The following is a 15,266-nucleotide window of genomic DNA, read 5'->3' on the forward strand; positions in this document are numbered from 1 at the left end:
TTGTTAGACTTACTGTAATGCATAATAAAATAATATATATAAGTATGATGTCTATAGTTTGCCCTTAATAAATATTAGTTCTAAGAAGTCAATAATTAATGATCAGTATGTTTTTAATTTATAAGGGAAGGTTTTGTGGAGAATTTGGCAGTTGGGATGGTTCTTAAAGGTTGGATACGAGTTGATAAAAGAGGTGTATGAATAGGGAGAGGAAGTAAGCAGCATGAGCAGAGGCTTGGAATTTCAAAATGCCAGATAGTAACTTAAAGATGTTTTGAGACAAGAACCAGTATATGGGCATTGTGTTAAAGTAGCCTTCGCATAATTAATTGGTCTGCCATCACAAACTGCTTAGTGTTGCACATTCAGTAAGTGGAAAATAAGGGACTCAAAAATTCAAATCTTTTTGAACTTAAAATCCTTGCTATATCATACTGATAATATTGACATCCTTCCTACATCATCATTCACTGAGAATCTGCTAGGTGCAATTACATCCTGAGAATGCAAAAATGAATAAGCTATGGTACTTTCTAAGAGAGAGACAGGGGTAGGTTTGTGTGTGTGTATACATGTGCCTGTACTGTGGGTAATTTTTTTACGGCAATCACTCAACGTGTATATGCTTTGGAGATGTTAATCTGCTTTTCCCATGATTATCTCATACTGGGAGTATCTCCTTGGGTGGAGATGCTAGCATTTAAAGAATAGTGGTATAATACAGCTGTTAAATGCAAAAAATCTACTTAATGTAGTGTTCCAAAGCTGGAGAACGTCTGGGTTAGAGTTCAGTGATGGATAACATATCATTCACCAATGTGGCACACCTTCCCAATGGATTAATGAATATATTTGACTGTATGTGATTTTCACTTGCTGATTAAGAAACCTGTGTCTGTACTGTACCTATTTGGGCCTTCTCACAGTTTTGTAGTCAACTGTTAGCTAAATAGTGGTTGTTTACTATTTACTAAATGCAATTACCCTTATATCATTTAAAATGATTTAAGGTTAACAACCTACCTTAACCGAGTTGTGAGGCAATACACAGTAGGAGCCAAGAACATGGATTATGGATCCAGTCTGCCTGGGTTCCAGTCCAGACTCTGCTATTCATTACCTGGGTGACCATTGCCTCTGTTTTGCTAGCTGTCAAGTGGGGATGATAATAATACCTGCTCCATTGTTGTATTTGGCATGTAGTAGACACTGTCAATTGTTAGTTATTAAAGATCCATTATCCCTTATTTGCAATTTTGAAGTAAAAAAAAAAACTATAAAGTGGCAGTTTTTATATAACTCATTTGACATCAAAGCCTGACCTAACCAATGTCTTTGCAATATATAGTCCGTTTTTGGTTCTATACTTGACCTTAAGTTATTTATATTTAGTTTGTAAAAGCCCTTGGTAAAATATAGACATTTGTTATTATTGTTGTTTTATGATACTTATTGGACAGTATAGTTGACAGTCTTTCTCATGAAGTAAAAATAAACTTGGCTATCTTATGATTAGTATTATCAACTAATTAATTAAAAACTAATTAAGGGACTTCCCTGGTGGTCCAGTGGTTAAGACTCCGTGCTTCCAATGCAGGGGGTGCAGGTCTGATCCCTGGTTGGGGAACTAAGATCCCACATGCCGCGCGGCATGGCCAAAAAAAAAAAACAGAAAACTAATGTTAATAACTAATTAATGTTAACAATATTTATTGAATGTTTATGTGTGCCAGGTACTATACAGGTTATTTTATGTTCATTATTTTCTTTATTCCAGCAGTCCTTGAGGTGACAGTATTGATTCTGTTTTTAATGTACTGAGGCTTAGGGAGGTTAAGTCATTTGCTCAGGGGTACACAGTCACTCAGTGTGCTAGCAGTGCCAGGATTCAGACCTCATCTCTCTGACTTTTTGGGTAACTTCTGTGTTCTTTTCCTCCACCTATACTATCTCTATAATTTAGAAAATTTTCATAAGGAAATTTTCATAAGGAAATAAAATCAGTGATATACTGAAGTGTATTTTTATTTTGCTTTTTTTACCTTTCATCTTAGGTGCTGGAAAGCCCCCTATGTTTGGCGATTATGAAGCTCAGAGACACTGGCAAGAGATTACTATTAATTTGCCGATCAAACAATGGTATGGATAATTTTAACTTGATTTTATTGTTTATCGGTCAGTTAATGTAGATTATTTGAAGATACTTAAAAGGAAAATATGCTATTTCTTCATCTTCAGAATCCTCATCTTCCTGTATACTGATGTCACATATATTACCCTGCATATTGTCGGCTCATTTGAAATTTCATCCTCCTGAAAGTTACCTATATATTTAGTTACCAGCTGGAATATGGTACTGAACTAGAACTTTGAGGATAGGACACTGTATGCCATGGAAGCTCCTCAGGACATAAACTGTGGAAGTTTATGGACTAAGAGTATTTCTTGTGGAGGTTTAGCAAAGTTTCTCCTGTAAGGAACATATGAGATGAAAAAAAAGCAGTAACTTAGTGGTGAAGAGTGTAGGGCTAGAGTCAAACTGTCAGACTTCGGATCAAGGCTTGTACTCTTTACTAGCAGTGTGAGCTTTTGCAAGTTATTTAACTATCTCTGCCACAGTTTTATCACTCATAGAATGGAAATAATAGAATACATATTTCACTGGGTTATTGTGAGGATTGAATAAAATGATTCATTTAAAGCACTTTAGACCAGTGCCTGAAGTGTAATGAGTTCTCAATAAATGTTAGCTGTAGTTCTATCTCACAGAAATCCATGCACTGTCATTTTTGTTGAACACATTCTGATAACAATTGATGACAGTATTATTTTACTTATTAGATGCCTGGTAGATTACTTGATTAAACCTGGCTATGCAAACTGTTTATATTGTTCTGTTGACTGCTTTGGTCACTGCTTTTATATAACTCCTCTCTGAGAGAGTTACATACAAGAACTTCATATTGAACTCTCTATTAATAGGTTGGCTGTACCCTAGTCCAAGTTTGGAGTATTTAAAATAGAGGTCAGCTAAATATTTGATACTGTTCTTTTTTTTTAATAGGTGTGTGCATGTTTGTTTATTTATTCATTTGACCTCACTGCGCAGCTTGTGGGGTCTTAGTTCCCTGACCCAGGACTGAACCTAGGCCATGGCAGTGAAAGTGCTGAGTTCTAATGTTTAAATGGTGTGATTTCTTTTTTTTCCCCTAGTTTGAAGTTCATTGCTATATGATTCATAATGACTATCATTGAAAAAGATATATCTCAGTGGCACAGTTTATAAAAGAGAAAATATATCCTTGGGACAGGTTCACTATTATCAACAGTGGATATAAATCTATACTGGAAATAACATTTCTAATATTCTGAATTTTTTGGCTAATTTTGTCAAATTTGATTAGTTTGCCATTATTGTTACCTAGCAATGTGGCTGAGGAATGGTTTCTCATTTTTTAACTTCAGTTTTCCAAGAGCGGGGACTTCCCTGGTGGTCCAGTGGTTAAGACTCCATGCTCCCAATGCAGGGGGCCCCTGGTTCAATCCCTGGTCAGGGAACTAGATCCCACGTGATGCAACTAAGAGCCCACATGCCGCAACTAAAAATCCTGCATGCCACAACTAAAGATACCGCACGCGGCAACTTAAAACGCCGCGCAGCCAAATAAATAAATAAATATTAAAAGAAATTTTTTTTTCCAAGAGTGAAATCTTTCTGTCTTCATCTAGAAAGTTAGCTGTAGTGTAGTCGAAACTTTCAAGTGACAAAGTTGTCTAAAATGTGAAATCAGGATCTATGAGGTAAACTTTAAAAATGTCAGTTTTGGGACTTCCCTGGTGGCGCAGTGGTTAAGAATCTGCCTGCCAACGCAGGGGACACAGTTTCGAGCCCTGGTCCAGGAAGATCCCACATGCTGCGGAGCAACTAAGCCCATGCACCACAACTATTGAGCCTGTACTCTAGAGCCTGAGAGCGACAACTACTGAGCCTGCGTGCCACAACTACTGAAGCCCATGTGCCTAGAGCCTGTGCTCCACAACAAGAGAAGCCACTGCAGTGAGAAGCCCGCGCACCACAATGAAGACCCAATACAGCCAAAAATAAATAAATAAATAAATTTGTAAAAAAAAAAGTCAGTTTTATTTTTTTAAAAAATTTTTATTTATTTATTTATTTATGGCTGTGTTGGGTCTTCGTTTCTGTGCGAGGGCTTTCTCCAGTTGCGGCAAGTGGGGGCCACTCTTCATCGCGGTGCGCGGGCCTCTCACTGTCGCGGCCTCTCCTGTTGCGGAGCACAGGCTCCAGACGCGCAGGCTCAGTAGCTGTGGCTCACGGGCCTAGTTGCTCCGTGGCATGTGGGATCTTCCCAGACCAGGGCTCGAACCCGTGTCCCCTGCATTGGCAGGCAGATTCTCAACCACTGCGCCACCAGGGAAGCCCAAAAGTCAGTTTTATAATTCTAAATTTAAACACTTATTTATTCCATTTCAATATACATAGTTGTAAGTAATAGAGGAAAATTGAACTTTTTTTCTTTAATTTTATAATGACAATTCCTTATGTGTGAAGTCAGGAGTACTTTTGGCATCAAGTAGTAGAAAACCTAAGTAATAGTAATTTAAGCAATAAAATAATTGTCTCAATAAGTAGGTCTTTGCAGGGCTGGTAAACTGGCTCAATGATAGCAATCAAGGGACTTCCCTGGTGGTCCAGCGGTCAAGACTCCGCACTCCCAATGCAGGGGGTCTGGGTTCGATCCCTGGTCAGGGAACTAGAGCCCACATGCCTCAACGAAGATCCTGTATGCCGCAACTAAGACCCAGCACAGCCAAATAAATAAATAAATATTAAAAAAAATAATAATAGCAATCAAGGACTCAGGCTTTTCCATTTTTCTTCTCTTTCATTCATTCTTCTTGGCATGTTGGCTTTTCATCCTGAGGCTTTTCACCCCATGATCAATAGATGACTGCCAGGGCTACCAGCAGTGTGACTTTGTACAACCATATTCAAGGCAGGAATAATAGGAATACCTTATTTTTTACCTCTCTTTTTGTTCAGGAGCAACATCTTTCCTACCCTTAAAGCAATCATTAATAGAAAGAAACGCCTGGCTCAGTGCAGGCATGGTTTATACCAGGGCTAGGAGAAGAGTCCACCTACCCTGAGCATGTTGCTTTTTAAAAAAAAATCACAGGTTTATAAGTCAGGAATTGTGGGAATGACTTTATTTCAGCATTGTTTATAATTATGAGAAGCCTGAAACACTCTAAATATCTTTTAGTAGGTGAATGATTAAATAAAGTACATTTCTCCTGTGTACATGTTTTTCCTAGATAGATTCCTAGAAGTGGAATCTCTAAAGTAGCCAGTTTTAATGGATACCAACACAAGAATATCTCTTTCCATATACCCTTACCAATATTTAATAATAACAACTAACACCAGACTTCTAAAATTTCCATTTCCTTGACTACTTGTGTTGTTGAGTATCTTTTAATATATTTACTGACCATCATATTTTTTCTCAAATTTGCATATTTATATATTTCCCCCATGTTTCTGATGGATTGCTGATCTTTTTTGTAATGAGTTATATGATTTTAAAATAAACAATTACATTAATTTTCTATGCTGTGTTAACAAGTGACCATAAATGGTACTTACTTAAACACACATTTATTATTGTAGTTTCTTTAGGTTAGAAGTCTGGGCACAGCTTAGTTCAATATTATGATCAGGGAGGGTCTCAGGAGGTTGCAATCCAGTTGTCATCTGAGGCTGCAGTCTAATCAGAGGCTCAACTGGGGAAGGAACCGTTTCCAAGTTCCCTCAAGTTATTGGCAGAATTAATTTCCTTGCATTTACAAGACTAAGGGCTTTGTTTTCTTGTTGGTAGCTACCCTTATTTCCTAGGGTCTACTTGCAGTTTCTTGCCATGTGGCTTCTCCAGTATGCCCACTTACTAAAACGTGACAGCTTGATTCTTCCAAGTCAGTGAAAGGGAGTCTCTGTAGCTTAGCCAGCAAGATGGAATCTTACATATATATAAAACATAAGCACAGGCGTGACCATCCTATCACCTTTGTCGTATTTTGTTGTTTACAAGCAAGTCACAGGTCTTGCCCACACTTGAGGGGTGGGGATTGATTGTACACATTTAAGGCAGGAACACCAGGAGATGGGTTCATGGGGATGACCTTAAAGTCTGTCTGCCACAGTATTCAATGGTATACAATAGTATTCTATATTTTAATCAGTTTTTGGTGTGTGTATATGTATATATGTATATATATATGTGTGTATATTATATATGTATAAATATCTTCTTCCTGTTTGTTCTTGTCTTTGAATTTTTCTTATGGTGTCTTTTGTTAAATTTTTACATTTGATGTACAGAAGCTCTTTGAACTGTTCTTGAAACTTTTAAGTTTGGAACTATTTTATTTATTTATTTTTAAATTTTATTTATTTATTATTAAAAAAATTTTTGTTTGGCTGTGTTGGGTCTTCGTTGCTGTGCACGGGCTTTCTCTAGTTGTAGCGGGCGAGGGCTTCTCTTCGTTGCAGTGTGTGGGCTTCTGATTGCAGTGGCTTCTCTTGTTGCGGAGCACGGTCTCTAGGCACGCAGGCTTCAGTAGTTGTGGCACGCAGGCTCAGTAGTTGTGGCTCGTGGGCTCTAGAGCGCAGGCTCAGTAGTTGTGGCGCACGGGCTTAGTTGCTCTGTGGCATGTGGGATCTTCCTGGACCAGGGCTCGAACCCGTGTCCCCTGCATTGGCAGGCGGATTCTTAACCACTGTGTCACCAGGGAAGTCCTGGAACTATTTTAAATTATAGTATTTTTTTGTAAAAAGCAAAAATACCCATGATATGTTAGAAAAAATTACATTTTGAAGTTAATGATAACACTCTTGAATATAATTTCGTTCCTTCCCATTCTGACCAGTTAGAGGAGCCTGTTAAGTTATGAACATTAGATCTAGTTTTCTTCCTTAATTCACAGAATTTTGCATGTAATAGGCTCTCATTACATGTTGGTTGAATTGTGTTCAAAGTGTTATTAATAAAAGTATACCTGTTTCATGCAATATTTCTTTCTTTGTAAACCAAATCTTTATGTAGTCTTTGACATTCATTTTTTATTTATTTAAATTGTGATTTCGTATTGTTTCTTTAATTTTTTAGACTGTCAGAAGCAAATTCTCTTTTTGTTGCATATTTTCTTTTGTATAAGTGTTGGTCATTAAGTTTACTAATAGTAGAGTGATAACAAATTCGGTTTGCCTGTGAGAATCTTGGTTTGCCTCTATTGTTATGGCTTAATTATTTATAGCTTTTTTCACTCTTAAGAGTACCTTGGTTTAGACAATAAATTATTTAGTCACACTACTCAATAACAACTTTTAATTGTGAGTTCACAAAGATTTTTAGGAGGGGGGAGAAAAGTTTAGATGAATTTTTTTTTTAACCTTGTATAACATTTTTTCATGTTAATTAAGTTAAATGAAGTGAGACGTTAAATATAAGTATTTCTTGAATATTGATTGTTGGAATGGCGCTTTCTTTTTCCTTTTTCTTCAGGTATTTTAACGGCAGTGATAACAACTTACAGTATTGGGGATTGGACTATCCACCTCTTACAGCTTACCATAGTCTTTTATGTGCATATGTGTAAGTTTTTCTTCCTTGACATAACTTTAAATATTTATGCCCTTAGCGGATGTAGTAAGGAAGAGTTTATTGAATAGAGGAGAGCTCGTTTGTAGCTACTATTGTATTATGGTTTGTAGAGCACCATATCTTTATAATTGGATTGTAGGAAAGTTTATCAGAGTTTGACTATTTTCATAATTTTTTTGGAGGAAAGTCTAGAAAGAGATGCAAAAATCTAGCTTTGTTTTGAAGTAGAGATGTTACCAATTACGCATGGATTACTGAGAAATATATCTAAGACGGTTAGTTGTGCATAGAAAAGCTTTTTTCCTGGAATGGCCCAAAGTAAATGAGAAATAAAGGTCTAAACGGTTTTCTGACTAACCTGTCAAGTAAGAAACTAGAAGTACCATAGTGTTTCACTTATGATTTAAGATCAGGATTGGAATTCCTTTTTCTTTTACAGAAATGGAATGGTTTATAGAAGATTAGGTGCTTCTATTTAGTGGAGAACCAGTTCTACTCTGTCCTGGTATTCCATTTCAGATTTGAAGTGTATCAGCAGAAATTTGAGGAACTTCTTCACATTATCTTCTGACCTCATTTTATTTGTTCTATTTCATATTTTATAAAAATTAGCTTCCTGGATTAAAAATAAGTTTCCAAAAAAAAAAACACATAAGTTTCCAAACTTCAGGATAATCAAATATACTTTGCAGTGTTCTGGAGAATGTAATATGATTGAAAACTTAATTTATCTTTAATAATTATGTTCAGTTTTATGCAATGATTTATGATTAATAGCTATTTATTGTAGCCTATTATGATAACTGAAAAGATTATAAATTATAAAACTGTGATCCTCTTGTCAATATTAGTGTATTGCTCTTTACAAAGTATATGTTTAATAAATGAAATGTGACATCAGATTGTTTTCACACTGGACGAATCATGAAGGTAGGGCTTTTAGTTAACATGCTACATGGGTTTGTTGGAAGATAAGCATGGCAGATTCTGATAGCGTTAGTCAGTTTCACATGGTTAAATACAAAGAGTAAAGCTTAAGCCTTAACTCCATTGCTTTATAGGAGCAATGGCCACTTCTCAAAATAGATTCATATGTCCTCAGATGTCCTTATTGCTAAAAGTAATGGGGAATAAAGTGCATGTATATATGTTTGATTTGCAGGGCAAAGTTTATAAATCCAGACTGGATTGCTCTCCATACATCACGAGGATATGAGAGTCAGGCACATAAGCTCTTCATGCGTGCAACAGGTGAAAGAGCAATAGGCATTGAGTGTAAAATTTGATTAAAATTTTTTTTGAACTGATGACAGGTTCTATTATTGTCCTTACTTTTATAGTTGTGTAACTATAAATATGCATATATATGTATAATATGTGAGCAAATGTATATGTAAGCTAAAACACAAAAGAGTAGAAACTAATAATTCTGGGTGCTTTACATTTACTATTATCTCCCTTAATAATTTGGACACCCAAATGAGGTAAATACTGTTGTTATCCTTATTTTAAGCTGAGGAAACTGAGGCCTAGTAAAGTGAGGCTAATATTAATAGCTCACCTGAAGTTGGTTAGCTCTAAATTGAAGTTTTATTTGTTTAGGCTGTTGCTTTAATAAATCCCTTTCACTTTTACAGTGAATTACAGCTGTATGTCATATATTGTATTGCTGTGCAGTGTTGCTAAATTAATCTTTACAACAAATGTTTATTGAGCATTTATTGTGTGCTGTTTAAAAGTTGAAAGTAATAAGCTTAAGTTTCTTTAAAAGCTTTACAAGACTTAGGCTTTAATGCTAACCTGTGTCTTTTCCTTAATTAGCCTAAATCTAGTCAGGGTTTGTTCTCTTTACTATTCATCCAGTCATGGAATATCAGGCCCAAGAGATAACCTGTATTGCCTGTCTTTCCCTCTCCCACACCACTCCCTCTTCCCAAACGCTTTAATGCTTTAATCCTTTTTGAACCACATACTCACCACGTGATATTTAGCTTCTGAGCCAATACCTGTATCTGCAGGGAACTTACAACTTTTAGAGACTCTATTCTATTTTCAGAGAGCCCCAATCATTAGAAATTTCCTTCTTATATTGAACCTTCACTTGTCATTTTAGGTTCTGTTTCCTTGGGCTACATAGAACAAGTCCGATCCTTTATATACCTAACACCCTTCAGATATTTGAAGTCATCTCCTCTCGAGGCTAAACATTCGTAAATACTTTAGCTGTTTCTTAGATGACCAGTTTCTTGAATGTGATTATGGTTTCGAAGCCTCTGGTTGTGCTCCTTCAAATATGTTCCAGTTTGTCAGTGTCATCTAAAATGTGGCTGGAGCTGAAAATAGGATTGCATGCATCTACCACTGACAGTTTACTATCATTTATCTTATTCTGGACACAAATATATGTGTGGTACAAGAAAAAAATAGGCTTTTTGGATAGCTATGTTGTACTGTTGAAGAACTTAATATATTAGTTTTTCTTTGTTCTAAAAGGACTGAACATTCAGAATTATGAATTGCTTTATTTTTTTTCCCACTTTTTTTTCAGTTTCCTCCTCACCTGGGCCTCTCAAGCTCTTTGTAGGCATTAATTAGCAAAAATTTATGAATTTTTATAAATATTCACATTAACAAAGATTCTCCTATGCATCTCCACATTTGAGGTATTCACATCAGAAAATTTGGAGTATGCAGATATTGAGGGGAAAATAAAAGTTTCCTTCCCTTGCTTTGAGTATTCTTAATTTTTAAGTCCAAGTCAGAGCAAAGAGAGAACTGGTTTTAGATACAGCTGATTGATTTAATGTGTGAATTTGTTGGAGAAAATTAAGAGACTCTGTAGTACTGTATCAGTTGAAATTAGGCACAGGTGAAGGGAATGGAAAGGGCTCAACGTGGAAAGGACTTGTCCAGAGTGGGTAGGAACCTCGTGTTAATAGAATTCCCACTCGGGGTTGGAGGAAGGCTGTTAATAGGTTATAGTAGATCCTGATGGACTCAACGCTTAAAATCATTTGCTTGTTTTTTCAGTGTTAATTGCTGATTTGCTGATTTACATACCTGCAGTGGTTTTGTACTGTTCTTGTTTAAAAGAAATCTCAACTAAGAAAAAGGTAAGTTTTGAAGTAACCTGACATTTCATCTCTGAAATGTTTTATTACCTTAACTATTAAATACAGAGCTTAAGGAAGTCATGCTTTTGGGAATAGATAATAGGGAACAGTATATCTTCTGTCAATTAATTTTCATTTAGAAACATTAACTTAGAGTAATTATTTTTTTTTTTTTTTTTTTTAAAGAAAGCTGCGTTTTATAGCTACTTTATTTATTTATTTATTTATTTTTGGCTGTGTTGGGTCTTCGGTTCGTGCGAGGGCTTTCTCCAGTTGCGGCAAGCGGGGGCCACTCTTCATCGCGGTGCGCGGGCCTTTCACTATCGCGGCCCCTCCCGTTGCGGGGCACAGGCTCCAGACGCGCAGGCTCAGTAGTTGTGGCTCACGGGCCCAGCCACTCCGTGGCATGTGGGATCTTCCCAGACCAGGGTTCGAACCCGTGTCCCCTGCATTAGCAGGCAGATTCTCAACCACTGCGCCACCAGGGAAGCCTAGAGTAATTATTTTAATGTCCAAATATAGTAATAAGATGCACTGAATTTTAGAAGTTATATACTGCTGAATTGCACAGCATGCTAAATTTATTGCTTAACTGGTAAATCTGAATTTTGAGTTGGCTTGTGAGAATGACAACTGAAAATCATTTTGAAAAGTTGCTATATATTCTCATATTCACAGTTAACGAATATGCTCTTTTTTTAAAAAAAATCAAATGGTTTGTGTTAGAATTTTATTTATTTATTATTTATTGGCTGCGTTGGGTCTTCGTTGCTGCGTGCAGGCTTTCTCTAGTTGCGGTGAGCTGGGGCTACTCTTCGTTGCAGTGTGCGGGCTTCTCATTGTGGTGGCTTCACTTTGTTGCAGAGCACGGGCTCTAGGTGTGCAGGCTCAGTAGTTGTGGCTCGTGGGCTCTAGAGCACAGGCTCAGTAGTTGTGGCTCACGGGCTCAGTAGTTGTGGCTTGTGGGCTCTAGAGCATAAGCTTAGGAGTTGTGGCGCATGGGCTTAGTTGCTCCGCAGCATGTGGGATCTTCCCAGACCAGGGCTCGAACCCGTGTCCCCTGCATTGGCAGGCCGATTCTTAAACACTGTGCCACCACGGAAGTCCCATGACTATTCTCTTTGGTCATTTTATATAGATTAATCATTAGATTAATTTATCTGATTTATATATCTAAAAGTGCTTTCTCAGACAAACACCTTTTAGGGATTTTTTTTTTTTTTTAATTTTTATTTATTTATTTATGGCTGTGTTGGGTCTTCGTTTCTGTGCGAGGGCTTTCTCTAGTTGTGGCAAGTGGGGGTCACTCTTCATCGCGGTGCGCGGGCCTCTCACTGTCACGGCCTCTCTTGTTGCGGAGCACAGGCTCCAGACGCACAGGCTCAGCAATTGTGGCTCATGGGCCTAGTCGCTCTGCGGCATGTGGGATCCTCCCAGACCAGGGCTCGAACCCGTGTCCCCTGCATTGGCAGGCAGATTCTCAACCACTGCGCCACCAGGGAAGCCCGCTTTTAGGGATTTTTTTCCTTTTTACTGAAGTATACTATGTTACCTCCATGAAGACTTTAGTGTTTAAAGAGTTGCTTTATAAAAATGGAGTATTTCGATAAATAGAAGGTAAGAGGGGAACATTTGCTACTGTGTTAAATAAAACTACACTTTTACCCAGTTAGATTCAAGTAACAGATTACTTTCTTATTTCACAATAATTTTCTTTACAGATTGCTAATGCATTATGCATATTGCTGTATCCAGGCCTTATTCTTATCGACTATGGACATTTTCAGTATCCTTTACTAATTTAGAAATGAAGTCAGATGCATATCATGAAATCTAGGCTCAGTTTGTATAATGTTGTCATCTAGTAATGTCTTATTTACTAGGGTTCTTGCTTAAACTATTTTTAAAATGGTAAAAGAATCTCTTCAGCAAGTGTTTAGTTGAAGGGTAAAGTACAAATTAAAAGTAGCAATGTTTTTTCACAACTATTTGGATTGGGAACAGGATGTTGGTAACTGATTAGCTGTTGGAGCTGATTCTGAAAAGGTGAAACATTTTCTATCTTTTGTAAATGTTATCTGACACTGACAAAAACAATCTTCCAGTTTTTGAGTTTTAAAACAAAATGTTTCTCTAACAGATAGTGGTAGCTGGGAGCTTCAGGAAACTAAAATTGAATAAATCTATGTGGATTTTATGTGTGTAATTTTTGATACCTAAAATAAGGAACATTCAAATAAACAAATTATAGAGGAAAGTTGATAAAATCTGTACATGGCTCTCCAGTTTGTCTTCTAATGTATTAAATATTACTATCTGTCCCAAAGGAAAAAAAATAATTCACACCATGATTGCTTAATTAATATTTTTTCCTTTTGGTGCCAATCTGTTTTATTTATAAAATTAAAATGTGTATCTGTCAAAGGACTTGCAAAAGATATTCAAATAGGTAGTTACTTCCATCATATTTTTTATTCAGTCCTCTTTCCTAATTGAGCCCTTTTTTTTGGCATTATAGGATCATGGCTTTTAGATAGTTTGATAATATCAAGAACACTGATAATAAAGAAAAGAAAAAAAGTTGTTTACAAGATTTTTTAATACTATATTTACTTTGAAACATTAACACTCATACAGAGAAGTACACAAAACGTAGATGAACTGACTATTATCCATGTCGAGAAATAGAACATTGCCAGTATCCAAAACCACACCTGTGCGCATCCCAAGTAGTTCTCCCATCTCCTTTCTCAAAGATAGCCACTTACTGACTGCTAGTACTATAGTTTGGTTCTACCCCTTTTTTGAACTTTCTATAAAAAAGACAACACAGTAGGTATTCCTTTGTGCTTGGTGTTTTTGGTTCAACATTCTGTTTGTGAGAGTTATTCGTGTAGTTTTATGTAGCTGTAGTTCGTTCTCTTTCATTGCTTTATAATATTCCATTGCATGAATACACATGATTTTATTACTGATAGACATTGGAGTGTTTCCAGGTTTTGGCTATGATGACTATGTTGCTTTGACCTTTCTTGTAAATATCTCTCTGTACACATGTAAATATATTTCTTATGAGTGGAATTGCTGAATTACAGGGTGTGCACTTGCTTAATTTTAGATATTCCCATATGGTTTTTAAGCATGGTCTACCAGTTAATACTCCCGTTAACAATGGTGTAGGAGTTCCAGGTGCTCACCTTCACCAGTTGTCAGTTATTTTCCTTTTAACCATTCTGGTAAATTTGTAGTGGTATCTTCTCTGTGATTTGAATCAAACTCTTGAAGCTTTGGGGATTATGTCATTTTGTAGGGACACCTTTTTTTAACCGCTATTTACTTTACTTTCCTCATTTGTAAAATGGGGATGATAATAACCCTTACTTTTTAAGCTTTTTGAGAATTAAATGAATTCCTATTTGTAAAGCATTTAAAGCAGTACTTGGGAGGTACTAAGCACTACATAAGTATTTATTGCTATTATTATGTGTTACTGCTGCTGCTGCTTTTGTTGTTCCTGTTTGTTACTTTTCGGGCTCTGAAATTTTATAATGATTTGTTTGGGCAAAGGTATTTTTGACAGTTGTTTTGGACACTATGGGTCATTCATTTTGAAGACTCATGTTCTTCAGTTCTGGGAAATTCTCATAAATTATTTTTTTTAATTCTCTCCCTTCTTTCTTGAGCTTATTAGACAGATATTAGATCTTTCAGCTCCATCTTGAGCATCTCTTTGTCATTTTGTTTTACAGTTTTGAAGACTGTCTTGCTTTATGAGTAACACTTCTATTAAATTTCATTTGTTCTGTTAAGCATTTAATATCTTAAATTTCAGTTTACTCTTTTTCTTCCCCCACTGTTCCCTGAATTATTTCCATTCTCCTAGGGTCAGTCTTTTCTCCTCTTCACTTTGGTCCTTTTTCTGTCATAGGTGTTCCTTATATGTCTATTTGATCCTGGTGTATTTATTCTAAGAATAAGGCAGAAGAGAAAGCTGCATGTGAGCTTTCTATACATTTGGTCCACTATAGGGTACATGGCAGGATTCTGGCCAGTACTCTGGGATCCTTAAATGTTACAATGTGGAGGAATTTGCACTATAGTGTTGACTTCTACATTAGTTGCCCAGATAGTTTATTCCATTTCTTTGGAGAAATATTCCTTCTTTTGTTGCCTGGTAGTAAATGTTTTGGCTGCCAGATAATCTTTGCAAAGGAGTGAGGTGGGATTTGACATCTCCATCTAGGAATTTTCAGTGAATCCTTTTGTTTTCTCTTCAACATACTCAAGCACTCCAACCTGATTGTTTCCAGAATTCTCTGGGGGCCTGCAGGGTGGATTGTCTCCTTGCTAGCCTGAGCTTCCTCTGTGCATTCACTAAGCTGTGGCTCCTTCTAGTTTATTTTATTTGTTGCCACTTCTCTGTCCTCTTTCCATCTTCTAGAAATGTGTTGAAATCTTCATCTCTTGTAAT

The 15,266-nt window shown here is 36.5% G+C and overlaps 1 protein-coding gene across 2 annotated transcripts in view; it reads left to right on the forward strand.

The window, feature by feature from the left end:
* The window catches only part of ALG6 (ALG6 alpha-1,3-glucosyltransferase), a 60,500-nt gene that overhangs the window by 18,973 nt on the left and 26,261 nt on the right, over positions 1 to 15,266 (forward strand). For both annotated transcript variants that reach the window (XM_036854064.1, XM_036854065.1), the window contains exons 3-7: positions 2,055 to 2,139; positions 7,584 to 7,673; positions 8,845 to 8,933; positions 10,713 to 10,795; positions 12,517 to 12,581. In XM_036854064.1, the coding sequence (XP_036709959.1) occupies positions 2,055 to 2,139; positions 7,584 to 7,673; positions 8,845 to 8,933; positions 10,713 to 10,795; positions 12,517 to 12,581 (412 nt within the window). The remainder of the gene's footprint in view (positions 1 to 2,054; positions 2,140 to 7,583; positions 7,674 to 8,844; positions 8,934 to 10,712; positions 10,796 to 12,516; positions 12,582 to 15,266) is intronic.

Source organism: Balaenoptera musculus, chromosome 1 (genome assembly GCF_009873245.2).
Source record: "Balaenoptera musculus isolate JJ_BM4_2016_0621 chromosome 1, mBalMus1.pri.v3, whole genome shotgun sequence".
Lineage (NCBI taxonomy): Eukaryota > Metazoa > Chordata > Mammalia > Artiodactyla > Balaenopteridae > Balaenoptera > Balaenoptera musculus.